This window comes from Gadus chalcogrammus, chromosome 19 (genome assembly GCF_026213295.1).
Source record: "Gadus chalcogrammus isolate NIFS_2021 chromosome 19, NIFS_Gcha_1.0, whole genome shotgun sequence".
Lineage (NCBI taxonomy): Eukaryota > Metazoa > Chordata > Actinopteri > Gadiformes > Gadidae > Gadus > Gadus chalcogrammus.
The window spans coordinates 7,336,534-7,349,905 of record NC_079430.1 but is presented as its reverse complement, the minus strand read 5'-3'; the positions used below and the strand labels follow the sequence as shown (position 1 = coordinate 7,349,905).

At 48.1% G+C, this 13,372-nt stretch overlaps 1 protein-coding gene across 1 annotated transcript in view; it reads left to right on the top strand.

Moving 5' to 3' along the window:
* Window positions 1-13,372, top strand: part of LOC130372765 (macrophage mannose receptor 1) — a 31,758-nt gene that overhangs the window by 11,845 nt on the left and 6,541 nt on the right. The window contains exons 26-46 of the mRNA XM_056578923.1: window positions 131-264; window positions 350-393; window positions 722-895; window positions 1,420-1,574; window positions 1,866-1,979; window positions 2,338-2,453; window positions 2,892-3,046; window positions 3,582-3,787; window positions 4,142-4,319; window positions 4,662-4,886; window positions 5,456-5,625; window positions 6,182-6,252; window positions 6,345-6,445; window positions 7,471-7,590; window positions 7,977-8,114; window positions 8,363-8,514; window positions 8,957-9,056; window positions 9,360-9,595; window positions 10,221-10,398; window positions 11,201-11,446; window positions 12,405-12,587. Coding sequence (XP_056434898.1) covers window positions 131-264; window positions 350-393; window positions 722-895; window positions 1,420-1,574; window positions 1,866-1,979; window positions 2,338-2,453; window positions 2,892-3,046; window positions 3,582-3,787; window positions 4,142-4,319; window positions 4,662-4,886; window positions 5,456-5,625; window positions 6,182-6,252; window positions 6,345-6,445; window positions 7,471-7,590; window positions 7,977-8,114; window positions 8,363-8,514; window positions 8,957-9,056; window positions 9,360-9,595; window positions 10,221-10,398; window positions 11,201-11,446; window positions 12,405-12,587 — 3,196 coding nt within the window. The remainder of the gene's footprint in view (window positions 1-130; window positions 265-349; window positions 394-721; window positions 896-1,419; window positions 1,575-1,865; window positions 1,980-2,337; window positions 2,454-2,891; window positions 3,047-3,581; window positions 3,788-4,141; window positions 4,320-4,661; window positions 4,887-5,455; window positions 5,626-6,181; window positions 6,253-6,344; window positions 6,446-7,470; window positions 7,591-7,976; window positions 8,115-8,362; window positions 8,515-8,956; window positions 9,057-9,359; window positions 9,596-10,220; window positions 10,399-11,200; window positions 11,447-12,404; window positions 12,588-13,372) is intronic.

The following is a 13,372-nucleotide window of genomic DNA, read 5'->3' as shown; positions in this document are numbered from 1 at the left end:
CCGTCTGTCTGTCTTTCTATTGTCCTGTCTTACCATCGGTCTGTCTTCTGGTCTCTCTGTGTCTGTCCACCTATCTGAACATCTTGCTGTTGGTTGATATCTCTCGGTCCTATCCGTCTGAATCGGTCAGGACTCCAACGTCTGTGCGGCGGCCGTGCACGCGGGCGTGGTGGTGGATGATGTGGGCGGGGACACCACCCTGCTGAAGCTCCCGGGACAGGACTTCTACCCCGGCTCCACCCGCAACGGCATCACGTCCAGACAGTATGTACCTCCCGGGAACCACAGCGTCCCTCACGTCTGTCCGACACTGGTCGAGGTGTTGAGCGTATGTGTTCCCTTTCCACAGGTTCGATGGGACGTATTCAGGGTCTTACACGTTCACCGACGGGGGTAAGTGTTTCTGCGTGGATCGGACGCTGATGAAAAGCAGCAGACTTGTTCCCATTGAAAGCATTGAACAATACATTCAATGTTATTCATCGATTCCCACACTAACACACACGCACGCACACGCACACGCACACACACTTACACATACGCACACAAACATACACACACACACGTTCAAATCTGAAAAAGTACCAATCCTAATCATTTTGAAAACATTTAACAATACATTAAATATTATCAATCAATTAATTTGGGGCAAAAAGGGTATAAATCATCCAAATCAATCAGTCCCATTTTGAGGTTTTTGTGAACATCTTTGTGCGTGCAGAGGTGCGGTGCTCCGGGCCGGACTGGTATGAGTTCGGAGGGTTCTGCTACAAGCCGTTCAGCGTGCAGAAGACGTGGGTCAGCGCCCGCCAAGCCTGCCGCGGCCTGGGGGCGGAGCTAGTGTCCATCCTCTCCATGACCGAGCAGAGCTGGCTGGAGAGCTACCTGTACATGGGTGAGGAGAAGAGTGGCCATGTCACCTTATTGTTACACCAATAAGTTTGATAATGTCTATTTAAATCCTTTAATGTTCTTAGATGTTTTTCTTGTTGTTCATTCTTGAAATCCATGTTCTTATTGCATTTTCTGTGTAAGTGACATTTCTGTTAACAGATTTTGTACCTGCATCGTATGGTATATTATATTATATATATAATGCAATATATTGAATACTGTGAAGCACCTTGTGACTCTGTTTTTTAAAGAATATAGAAATAAAGGGCGCAGCATAACAGGGTGTCTATAACAGTGCATGGATCCATGGATACCTATTGTTATTGCAGCAATTCATCCTCTTGTCATCATTAAGATATTTAATCAGACGGACACCATTGAGCTCGTGTCAGGCTGTTAGAAAAGGATTCACTTGCCAAGAGGTTTTTGATTCCAACATTCAAAAAGTTATTAGTTTATTAAACTTGTATTGCTGTCAGGCAATGACCTCAATGGCCCTCGCTGTGTTCCGTCCCTCCTCCTCAGCCACCGGCGACGTGTGGACCGGCCTGCACGACCCGCTGCAGGTGGGCTTCTACACGTGGTCTGACGGTCACATGACCTCCTTCACCCACTGGGAGCCCGGCCAGCCCAACAACCACGACGGCTTCAAGGAGGACTGTGTGGAGATGCTCTATGAGGTGAGGAGCTAGACGAAAAGGCCCCGGGTTCGATTCCCCAGACGTCCGCCATCTACACTGTGTGGGTTGACCCTTGAGCAGGATGCCCTCTGACCCCAGCCTGCTCTTTAACAGCATGTATTCGCTTTGAATCTCTTTGAAAGAAAGCTAATTTTAAATAGTATTGCATTAAAGACACGGCTGAAGACCACTTCCATGCCGTTTCCTCTTTAGTTTCTGCATTGTTGGACCCCAGTTGTCGTTGTTTGATAAGACTGACGGGTGTCTTCGCGCGTGTATCTCCTGCTGCAGTCGGGCCGGTGGAACGACGTGGCCTGCACTGAACTCAACACCTACATCTGCAAAGCGCCCAAGGCCCACTACCCCCTGCCCTCTGTGAAGCCCACTGTGTACGGCTGCCCACAGGTAGAGGAGCGCCTCTTCAGTCTAAGAGTCCACAGAACACTCATACTTATTTCTGTTGTAAAAGGGTTGACTTATGATTGTTTAGAACAACATTTAGAATCATTCTATGAGTTAGAATCCAGTAATGTCGCACATGTCCACTTATTCCATTTCATCCGAGTTCGGATTTCTGCTAGCGTAACATTCAGCTTTTTATAAGACAGAAAATAACTGGGTCAGTACTCGGGTTCTTAGGCCGACTAGGACGCTGTCTGTGCTCGGGTTTCCATGGGGGGATGAGAACACTGAAGCGGTGCGACTGGGATGACGCTGCAGGCAGGTCGGTCCTCCTCAAGGCGTTCCTCGTGTGTGTCTGCAGGGCTGGGACGCGTACGGCTACGCCTGCTACTGGCTGGAGGAGACGGCAAGGAGCTGGTCCGACGCCAAGGACTTCTGTAAGGAGCAGGGCGCCTTCCTGCTGCACATCGGGGACATGTGAGTGTGGCTAACCCACGCGCACACAAGCACGCACGCATGCACCTAAGCACGCACACGAGCCCGCACAAAGGTGTCTTTGTAAAGGCCTGAATCAGTTTAACAGTCTCTCTTAACTTTGGACGGACTGTTAAACTGTGTTTAGGCAGCAGCATAAAACAATAATCTAATAAATAAATACTTTAAATACAGGCTTGTTAATAATAACATATTATGTGTGTAATGTGTATATATATATACACCCCCCAATCAACGATTATTCCCCCCCCCCCGTCAACGATTCGGCGCAGGGGGCTGGTAGGGGGAATTCGGCGGGGGGCCATCAGTACCTCTTGTATACAGGGCCCAGAATTTGGTGCTCCGGCCCTGCGAGAGAGGGTCAGGGCTGAGGAGTAAGCGAGGCATCAAGGACATGGTGTCTCCGTTCTCCCCTGGCAGCTATGAGCAGGCCCACTTCACGGTGACGCTGTCGGGGAAGACGGGCTTCTGGTGGCTGGGTCTGCGGGCCCAGGGAGGGCCGACCGGAGGGGTGGACTACTTCTGGGAGAACGACGCCCCCCTGACCTACACCCACTGGGACCGGGACCAGCCAGGTACCGCGTCCCAGTATGAATCTTGTATTTTGGTTTCCAGCCGTCCTCCTCTTGCCTCTCGAGATCCTCCTGATGTTAGATTTTGCGTTCTTGCGGTTAATAGCCGCAAAATCTTTGCAAAGTTATTGCAAAGATCGCCTTGCTTTGTAAAAAAGACTCCAGCCAATCAGATTAAGGCTCTTGCTATCTTCGCTGTTGCTGAATCCGGTTAGAAGTAAGGCAGAAATGTACTCTAATATGAGAAAAAGTTATCCATAAAAAAAAACATACATATAAAAAGTTTGCTTGTTACCCTTGCCGTCATGTTTTTTTAAAGACTTCGGCTCTCCTTGTTCGCTGTGAACTTCCTTCTATTTATTAAGGGTGTAAAGAATTTGAATCAATATTTTGTTTAAATTCTTCTTGATAAATATGTTATTCATATTTAGCCTCGAGCACTGAGCACCGGCTCAGGGCCAGAACCACGATGTGCGCCGGTGAGACCTGGAGACTGGACTCGCGTTGCTAATCCTGAACCGCTCTCGTTCCTGAATAGATAGTGGCCAGGGTACCTGCGTTGCTATGACAACGGGGGCCATCGGTGGTTTCTGGGACGACAAATCGTGCTTGGAGCCGTTCAGCTTCGTCTGTGAGAGGCCCAGACCTGACATCACCCCGCCCACTAAACCCCCGACCCCGCCCCCTGCCGGGGGCTGCTCCGACTCCTGGACCTCCAAGAGCCACTTCAGACACTGCTACAGGGTAGCTGTCTGTCTGTCTGACTGTGGATGTCTGTGGCTGTTTGTCTGTCTGTCTGTCTCTCCCCCCCCCTCTCTCTGCCCATCTATCCTTGTCTCTGAGCTGTGTGTGTCTCAAACCTGTCTGTGTCACTGACCTGTCTGTGTGTCTGGCCTGTCTCTGGCTCTGATCTATCTGTGTCTCTGACCTGTCTGTGTCACTGACCTGTCTGTCTCTGACCTGTCTGTGTCTCTGACCTGTCTGTGTCTCTGACCTGTCTGAGTCTCTGACCTGTCTGTGTCTCTGACCTGTCTGTGTCTCTGACCTGTCTGTGTCTCTGACCTGTCTGTGTCTCTGACCTATCTGTGTGTCTCCCAGCTCTTCCACAACGTGGACTTCTCTCGCAGGAAGAGCTGGGGTGCTGCCCAGGAGGACTGCGTGTCCCGGGGGGCCCGGCTGGTCAGCATCAACCTGCAGGCGGAGGAGGAGTTCCTCTCCCTCTACACCAAGGGCACCAGCAAGTGGATCGGCCTCTCGCACAACCCCACGGCGGGAGGTGCGTTACACATCAAACACACACGCACACACACACAAGTACATACACACACACACACACACACACACAGAGAAACACACACACGCACGCACACACACACACACACACACACACACACACACACACACACACACACACACACACACACACACACACACACACACACACACACACACACACAGAACACACACGCACGCACGCACAGCACGCACGCACGCACGCACGCACGCACGTGCACACACACACACACACACACACATGATGGTAACCACTGAGCCTGGAGGTATACTGGTGTCTCATGATGGTTCCCACTGACCCTGGAGGTATGCCATCGTCTCCCAGGCTACACCTGGACCGACGGCTCCCCAGTGTCCCACACCAACTGGGGCCCCGGGGAGCCCAACGACCACGAGGGCCGGGAGAACTGCGTGGAGATGGTGAGCAGCGCCAACGGCACCCTCTCCTGGTGGAACGACCTCAACTGTGACGCCCACCAGGACTGGATCTGCATGATCGCCAAGGGGACCACCCCCATCCTGCCCCCCATCCCCCCTCCACCCGTCCCTGGTAGGAACTAACCCCTACCTCTATTATTTTATTATGAATATTTTTTATTTATGTTATATTCATGTAGGCCAACATTTATTTTGCGTTAATAATGTTGTCATTAATTTAGTAGCATTAAAGATTTGCGTCTTCACGGCCTTTTCCAATGCAGTTTTGACAAATTTTAGGAGCCTGAATCCAGCTGATACTTTGTGTGAAATGTCGAGAAAACGGCTGCTTATGTACCTAGTCATAAAGGAGCCTTCTCTAAATCATTCCCTCCAACTTTAAGTGGGTGTGGGCATGACACAACATGTCTCGGCGCCAACACGGTCGAGAACCACTGCTTTAAGACCATAGTCCTTTGTGTTCTGTTGGCTACTGACTCATTTAGTCAGGCACTCTTATCTCCAGCAACCTGCGGTGGATCCAGCGACGGGTCATTCAGGGGTCGGTACAGGCTGGAGGGCCCTATTGCTCCAGGACGCCTGTCGGTTGACACTAGGCCTTTAATGCACCTTTTTAATGCTGGGAGTCGCCCGCCCAATAAACACTGCTCCACCGCACCACCCTGTTACTTTGAACCCCAGCACCCGACTGCGGCGTGAACCCGGGGTGGAGGAAGCACGACCGCTTCTGCTACTACTACAACGACACGGACATCGTGGACTTCCACACGGCGTGGGAGCGCTGCGACCAGGAGAAGGCCAAGCTGGTGTCCATCCTTAGCGAGAAGGAGCAGGCCTACGTTAACACCATGGTAGGGGGGTACAGGAGGCTCCTGCGCCCTGACGTTGTGCTTCTCTCAATTCATCCCTCATGGTTTTTTGCAGTGTTGTCTTTGTATTTCACTGCAAAGACCTTCATGATTTCAATTCACGTCTCATCACCTCTCATTGTTTCTATTAATCTCTCCTGCATGTGAAATACAAAGCTTGTCCTTGTATTTCACAGACCTTAAACATCGAGTGGGTAGTGAGAGATTATATGAAAATGAAAATAAACTCAACAAAATAAGAGATCATTAGAAAGGGAAAAGAGAATCATAACATCATGAGAGATTAGAAATTAATAACAAATGAAGGTACACTCATGAAGGTACATGAGTGTATTTAAATAAATAAAAAAAGTAAGACCTTGATGATTTTGAAATTCATGTCTTTGGGCTTTTTGCAGTGAAATACAAAGATTTTACTTCAAAAATGCTCAAGAAATGAATTTAAATTGAGTCATCAGGCTAAGTTCTCCTTGCTGACGACGGTTATACATCTGCTGTCGTTGTTTATGTATTTATTTGATGCTTATTTGTATTCCAGGTGGGAACAGGGAAGGTGACTTCGGCATGGATTGGTCTGACACACTTCGGAGAGACGGATGGTCAATTCAAGTAAATAACACAAAGGACCCTTTTTGCCACTCAGTGTTCAGCACCAGTCTGGAGGCAGGGTCAACTCTCGTTCCCTCTGTTTGTGTCCACAGGTGGGTGGACCGTTCCCCGCTGGTGTACACGCACTGGGCCACGGGAGAGCCCAACAACGCCAACGGAGAGGAGCACTGTGCTCAGATGAACAGACACCAAGGCAAGCGTTCTCTTACAGTAGTACAGAGTACACAAAGCGTACACACAGAGTCCTCTTTGGACATCACACCCGTTCACTTGACACGCATTCCACCGTAAATTACGCAACTTTTAATAATAATAGGATTATATTTATATGAGGCATCTATGTTTATTGTCTTTATAGTATTTGCATCGACATCACTTCTTTCGATTGTACTTTTTTATAATCCACTTCTGTTTCTAGTTGATAGTGTTTTACATGGACTATGTTTGATAGTATATACAGAGACTTCACTTGGGTTGATAGCATTTTTAATGTTCTTTGGTGGAATAGTTTTTTACACTCACTTTTTTAACATGGACTCTACTTTCATTTTGAACCTATTTAACATGGACTCTACTTTAATTGAGTCCTTATTTAACATGGACTCTACTTTAATTGAGTCCTTATTTAACATGGACTCTACTTTCATTGAGTCCTTATTTAACATGGACTCTACTTTAATTGAGTCCTTATTTAACATGGACTCTACTTTCATTTAGTCCTTATTTAACTCTACTTTCATTTTGTCCTTATTTAACATGGACTCTACTTTAATTGAGTCCTTATTTAACATGGACTCTACTTTAATTGAGTCCTTATTTAACATGGACTCTACTTTCATTTAGTCCTTATTTAACATGGACTCTACTTTCATTTAGTCCTTATTTAACTCTACTTTGATTTTGTCCTTATTTAACATGGCCTCTCCTTTCATTTAGTCCTTATTTAACTCTACTTTCATTTAGTCCTTATTTAACATGGACTCTACTTTCATTTAGTCCTAATTTAACTCTACTTTCATTTAGTCCTTATTTAACAGGGACTCTACTTTAATTGAGTCCTTATTTAACATGGACTCTACTTTCATTTAGTCCTTATTTAACATGGACTCTACTTTCATTTAGTCCTTATTTAACTCTACTTTCATTTAGTCCTTATTTAACATGGCCTCTCCTTTCATTTGGTCCTTATTTAACATGGCCTCTCCCTCGCTCATTCAGGGGGATGGAACGATGCCAACTGTGGCCGTGCCGGTGCGGGCTATGTGTGCAAGAAGCGCCCAGGGGACGGCCCCACCCCGGCCCCGCCCACCCCAGCCTGGGAGGGCCACTGTCCGTCAGGTATTGGCCTGCACACTTTGTACTACACACTGCGTTCAGAAACCTCCAGGAGCCACTGCCACAAGGGATCACCAGATGCTGCTTTTTAATTTACACGGGTTCATGTGGCCTAATTACAAAAATACCTTTTTAAAATTATGCATATAAAAACATAAAATGTAGTGAGGTTTGAAATCAAAATTTCTTTCAACAATGTGTATGCTTTTAAATGTTGTATTGAGATTTTGTTTGTTTTTATTCTTAGTCTTTGAGTATCAAGAAAAGTGCAACAGATATCTAATCTATTAGTAGTATTATTATTATCATTATAATTCATATTATTACGATGATGTTGTTGATGATGAAGAATATCCCCCCCCCCCCCCCCTCCTCTCTTGCGGCCCCAGGCTGGATGCGCTTCAAGGACAAGTGCTTCCTGTTCAAGGGCCAGAAGGAGGACTTCCAGGCCAACTGGACCTTCGCCAGGAGCTGGTGCCAGGGGCAGGGAGGGAACCTGGCCGTCATCGACAACCAGTCGGAGAACGGTAAACATCCCAGTAGTGATTCAGTATTCACTGCCTCTAACGTCATGCGCTCTAGAAGGACCGACATCGTGTGTTTCTCTGGGTTTATTTTGAACTTGGTGATGTATCACTTACTTTATTCGGAGGCTCCTGGGTCCAACAGCGCCCCCGCAGGAGGTTTAACGGCATGAGGGAGCTGGGGGAACCCCTACCCTAGATAACAGGGCTGCTCCATTTGGCCTCGTTTGCTGCTCTCCCCCTTCCTCCAGACTTTGTGTCCAGCTATCTGAAAGACCTGGAGCGGCCCGCGTGGATCGGACTGTCAGACCTGTCGGCAGAGAACCTGTACGCCTGGACGGACGGCAGCCGCGTGCTCTACACCAACTGGGACGACAAGGAGCCCAACAACCACAACGGAGCGGTGAGAGAGCGCCATCCGTTAATGGGCGGGGGGGGGTTGATGTCATAGCAACCAAACGCTGATACACGGCCTGTTGATCGATCCATCGGGTGATGGATAAACAAACCGCTTGTTTGTTTTATTGCAATGAGTTGTGGTTTCAGACAGTTAACAAACGTATGCTGCTGACGGAATCAGACATGCAAACGCCTGGTAGCTTCTCTCTGTTTTACATGGTCTTGCTCGCAAGACATAATTAACACATTTTAAGAGGTACCCTTGGCCCCAGGCCATTAATAATTACATTTCAACAACTAATTAATGAATGCAAAACGTATTTAGTACATATAATTGTGATTGTCATGAAAAAAACCTGCGACAGGCCGATATTCCCCAAGAAAGCACGACGACACTGCTTGAAAACAATTGAGGAACACGTGACCAGCCGTGTTGGCTTCCACAGGAGCACTGCGTGTCGGTGACGCACAGCGACCTGGTGAGCGGGCGCTGGAACGACGCGGCCTGCAGCGAGGACCGCAGCTTCGTCTGCTACAGGAAGAAGTGTGAGTGGTGGCAGACCGGAGGGGAGCGCGCTGAGAGACGCTCACTGTGGTTCACGTTCACACAGTCAATCTGATGGTTCTCTGGTGTTAATACAGAAATGTTGGAATTCATTTGAAAAGAAATGATGAAAGACAGACATTACCAGAGATAAGATACTAGAGACACAAACGCATGTGTGTTGTTTTATATTACATAATCACTGATTTTTCCTGCCTTCGTCTGCTTCCCTTTCTTCCTGCTCTCCTCCTCTTCCTCCTCCTCCTCCTCCTCCTCCTCCTGCTCCTCGATATCCGTCCCTCCAGCGAGCAGTGTCGCCCCCCCGCCCCCCACCGAGAGCCCGTGCCGGGAGGGCTACGTGTCCTGGAAGCTGAACTGCTACCGCGTGGTGGAGCGGCCGGAGACCTGGGAGCGCGCCCAGCAGGCCTGCGCCGCCCAGGGGGGGAACCTGGCCAGCATCGACATGAGCTACGACCAGGCCTTCGTGTCCGGGGTGGTGCTCCAGGGCCGGGGGGACGCCTGGATCGGCCTCCGCCGCAAGGTGAACCCCCCGTCTCATTCATGGGGTTATACTAATCAACGATTGTTATGTTTACACATCTCATGGTTCTGATAGTTATAGGCCTAATGGTACAAAAATAACAATAAATGGATCGGCAAAAGGGAAAATTATATTAGAAATGATGAAAATATAAATAATATATGCATACATCTAATAAAAAAAATACAAATAATAAAATACATGAATACTAAAATGAAATACAATTGTATTACAAATTGTAAAAAAAAAAAAAAAGGACAAACGTAAACCCTTTTAACTGATCTGATTCCATAAACCATCTGTCCAGTTATTTCCTTCAGAAAATGTATTTATAAAGCTCATGCATCACTTTGATTTTTTTGTCAGCCTTTGTAAATCATTTTTGTCAGCCTTTGTAAATCACCTCAGATTAAGTTAACCAGGTAACACATCTACCATCTATATTTGACACTCACGCTCATACTGGATTTATAAACCATCGTTCAAAGATAAGACGGAGCGCAGAGAGACGCAGACTAAATCAGATGGATGAAATGCATCAGACATTTCCCGAGAGCTTTGCAGCACTTCCTGCATGTGGCGACTCGAGTCTCTAAACAGTTGGTTGTTTGTCTGTCTGGTGCAGAGCGCCTCATACACCTGGACGGACGGCTGGCCCGTGTTGTTTACCCAGTGGGGCCCCGGGGAGCCCAGCTTCCGCCCGGGGGAGGGCTGCGTCAGCATGCACTCATCGCTCTACCACGGCACCTGGAACGACACCCGATGTGACGACGCCAAGCCCTACGTCTGCAAGATCTCCTCGGGTACGCCCCCATTGTGACACTACGAGGTTCCCGCTGGTCATAGGGAAGAGTTTTTAAGAATTAAGTGCAGCCTTCCAATACACTCAGTGTAATCAGATTTAGTTTTCACAGTGCTTGGAGCTGTAAGTGGTGCTTTTTTTTTTTTTTTATCGATTGCATTACCTTCTGCCAACCGACTGCATGGAAAACTGATCCAGAATGTATAATCGGTGACCCCTATTGTAATCTACATCTCATAACACTGATTATATTGGACACTCGCACTCAATTATTTAAACTCTTTCCCACTTCCCTAACCAGAAGCTCAGTGTGTTAAATCGGCAAACTGGCCCTTTTTAAAAGATGGAGTTGGAGTCGCAACAATTTTCTGAATTTAAAATGGGGTCACGGCCCCATGAAGGGTTAGAACCACTACTGCTAGAATAGATTCATGAACATGCACCCTGATCCACTTATCATTGGCTAACTGAATCTCTCTGTCTCTGTGTCCCTCTCTCTATCTCTACGTCTCTGTATTGCTCTGTCTCTATGTCTGGCTCTCTCTCTCTCTCTGTCTCGCTCTGTCTCCATGTCTGTCTCTCTCTCTCTCTCTGCATCTGTCTCACTCTGTCTCTTGCTCTGTCTCCATGTCTGTCTTTCTCTCTGTATCTCTCTCTCTCTCTCTCTCTCTCTCTCTCTCTCTGTCTCTCTGTCTCTCTGTCTCTCTGTCTCTGTGTCTCTATGTCTCTCTCCGTATCGGTCTCTCTCTCTCTGTCTGTCTCCGTCTATCTCTCTGTCTCCGTCTGTCTCTCTGTCTGTCCAGAACCGCCCCCCCCCACCCCCGCCCCGGGGAACGGTAAGTGCTCTCCGTACTGGAAGCCCTTCGGCCGCCACTGCTACGCAGTGTACAACGGGGACGAGGGCTACTCCTGGCCCGAGGCCCAGCACCTCTGCCAGCTGGGCAAGGCGGAGCTGGTGTCTGTCCACAGCCGCGCAGAGACCCTCTTCCTCAGGCAGCTCAACTTCACCAAACACAACGTGTGGATCGGCCTCTCCAGGGACAGCAACTGTGAGTGACGCCCGGATGGACAGGCTGCCGGCGGGAAAGGGATTTATGTTCTGAGCGCCATTCAAGTTTACAGGAAAATGTTTAAGTTCCACTCGCCCACATTTGAGAGTGACTAAATACATGGAAAAATATTCAATTTTTACACACACACACACACACACACACACACACACACACACACACACACACACACACACACACACACACACACACACACACACACACACACACACACACACACACACATTCCTTTGGAACCTCTCAGTTAATGTGAGATTTCCTCTGAACACAATTGGGTAGACCTACAACCAATCACAACAACGAAACGTGTGACACACAGCGGTGGCCATCTTGGTTGTTTATGGAAATCCAACATAGTTCTCCTCTGGTCTCATCAAACCCGCCCCATAATAGATCGTCGGGCCAGGTCTTCTGAGATCTGCCTGAACGGGAATAGGGGCCAGACACATATGCCAGAGCTCTTAAAACACGAGCCTGCAGATTCTTTATCTAATATTCCCTTTAAATAGCGCCGAGGTCCATGCTTAACTCTCAACCCCACGGTGGAAGATCAGAACCTGTGTCTTTCACCCCAGACCCCTCCTACTTCATCCTGCGCCCAGGCGTCCCCTCACGACGAGGCGCCTGGAACAGGATGCTCCAGATGCTTGCTATTGGCGAGAGTAAGGCGGGACTTTCTGTCATTTCCGTTTAGCGGCAAGAGAGTGGGAGGGACTCCCGGGTGTTGTTTTTGGAGGTGCTTCGTCCAATAATTCCTCCCAAAAAGAAAAGTAGTACACCTAGTCATGTCCCTCGCTCTGAGAACTGTTGACCGGCTCGCAGGAAGCTAGAGAGCTGAAGTTGTGTAGCGGTCGTCCGGTATAGAGATTCGACCCCTGACCCTCTCCCAGCCTAACGTATCACTCCTGTGTGTGCTCCGACGCTCCGCTACCCCCAGTCGGCTGGGCCTGGACGGATAAGACGGGCCTGGGCTATGTCAACTGGGCGGACGGGGAGCCCAACGAGGCCTTCCACCCCGGGGAGGTGGCGGAGGAGAACTGCGTGGAGATGTACCCCGACGGCCGCTGGAACGACAACAACTGCCTGCAGAAGAGAGGCTTCGCCTGCAGACACAGACAACGTGAGCCATTTTCGTTATTTTGAATACTTAATGTTTTTTTATATTTATTTATGGAAAGTGAAGATAGACAGGGAGCCTATCAGATTCTTTAAGGAGAGTGGCGATGACATTTAGCACAGGACCACTGGTGGGAATCGAACCTGGGTTGAAAGATGCCCAGAGCCACCTGAATCCCACCCTAGTACAGTAGAACAGGGGTTTTCAATGGGCGGTCTGCGAGCCGAATCAGGCCCCTGGGTTCCATTCCAGTGGTCTCTGGAACGCATTCCATATTTCACTGTGACTTATTATGATAGATATTTTTCTGATAAAAAGAAATTCAATATATGTTGGCTATAATGCTATTATGCATAATTAAATCAGTGCAATACCTTATTATTTCTCCTTCAGTTATTATTAAAAGGTTATACATGGACTGATCAGCGTGTAATTATTGTGACATTCTCTGTCTATTATCTCATAAATGAATATTAGCATAAGGTTATGCAACTCATCAAAAATGAGCGGAGAAAACGGCGATAAAAATTAATAAAACAAACACCAGGCTCAGTCATTTTCAGTGGCGGCTGGTGATCCAACATGTTGGTGGGGCACAGTAATAGACAGGGGGCCTGGGGGCTGAGGTCCCCCCCCCCCCCCCCCCATATAATTTTTTTGGAATTTAATAGATTTGATTTCCTGTATTCTGGTGCATTTTGGGGATGACCACTACCTACTTTTCATTCAGAATCATAGCCTACATCCTGACTTGCAGGGCCTGGACAAGCTTACACTGCATCAGACCT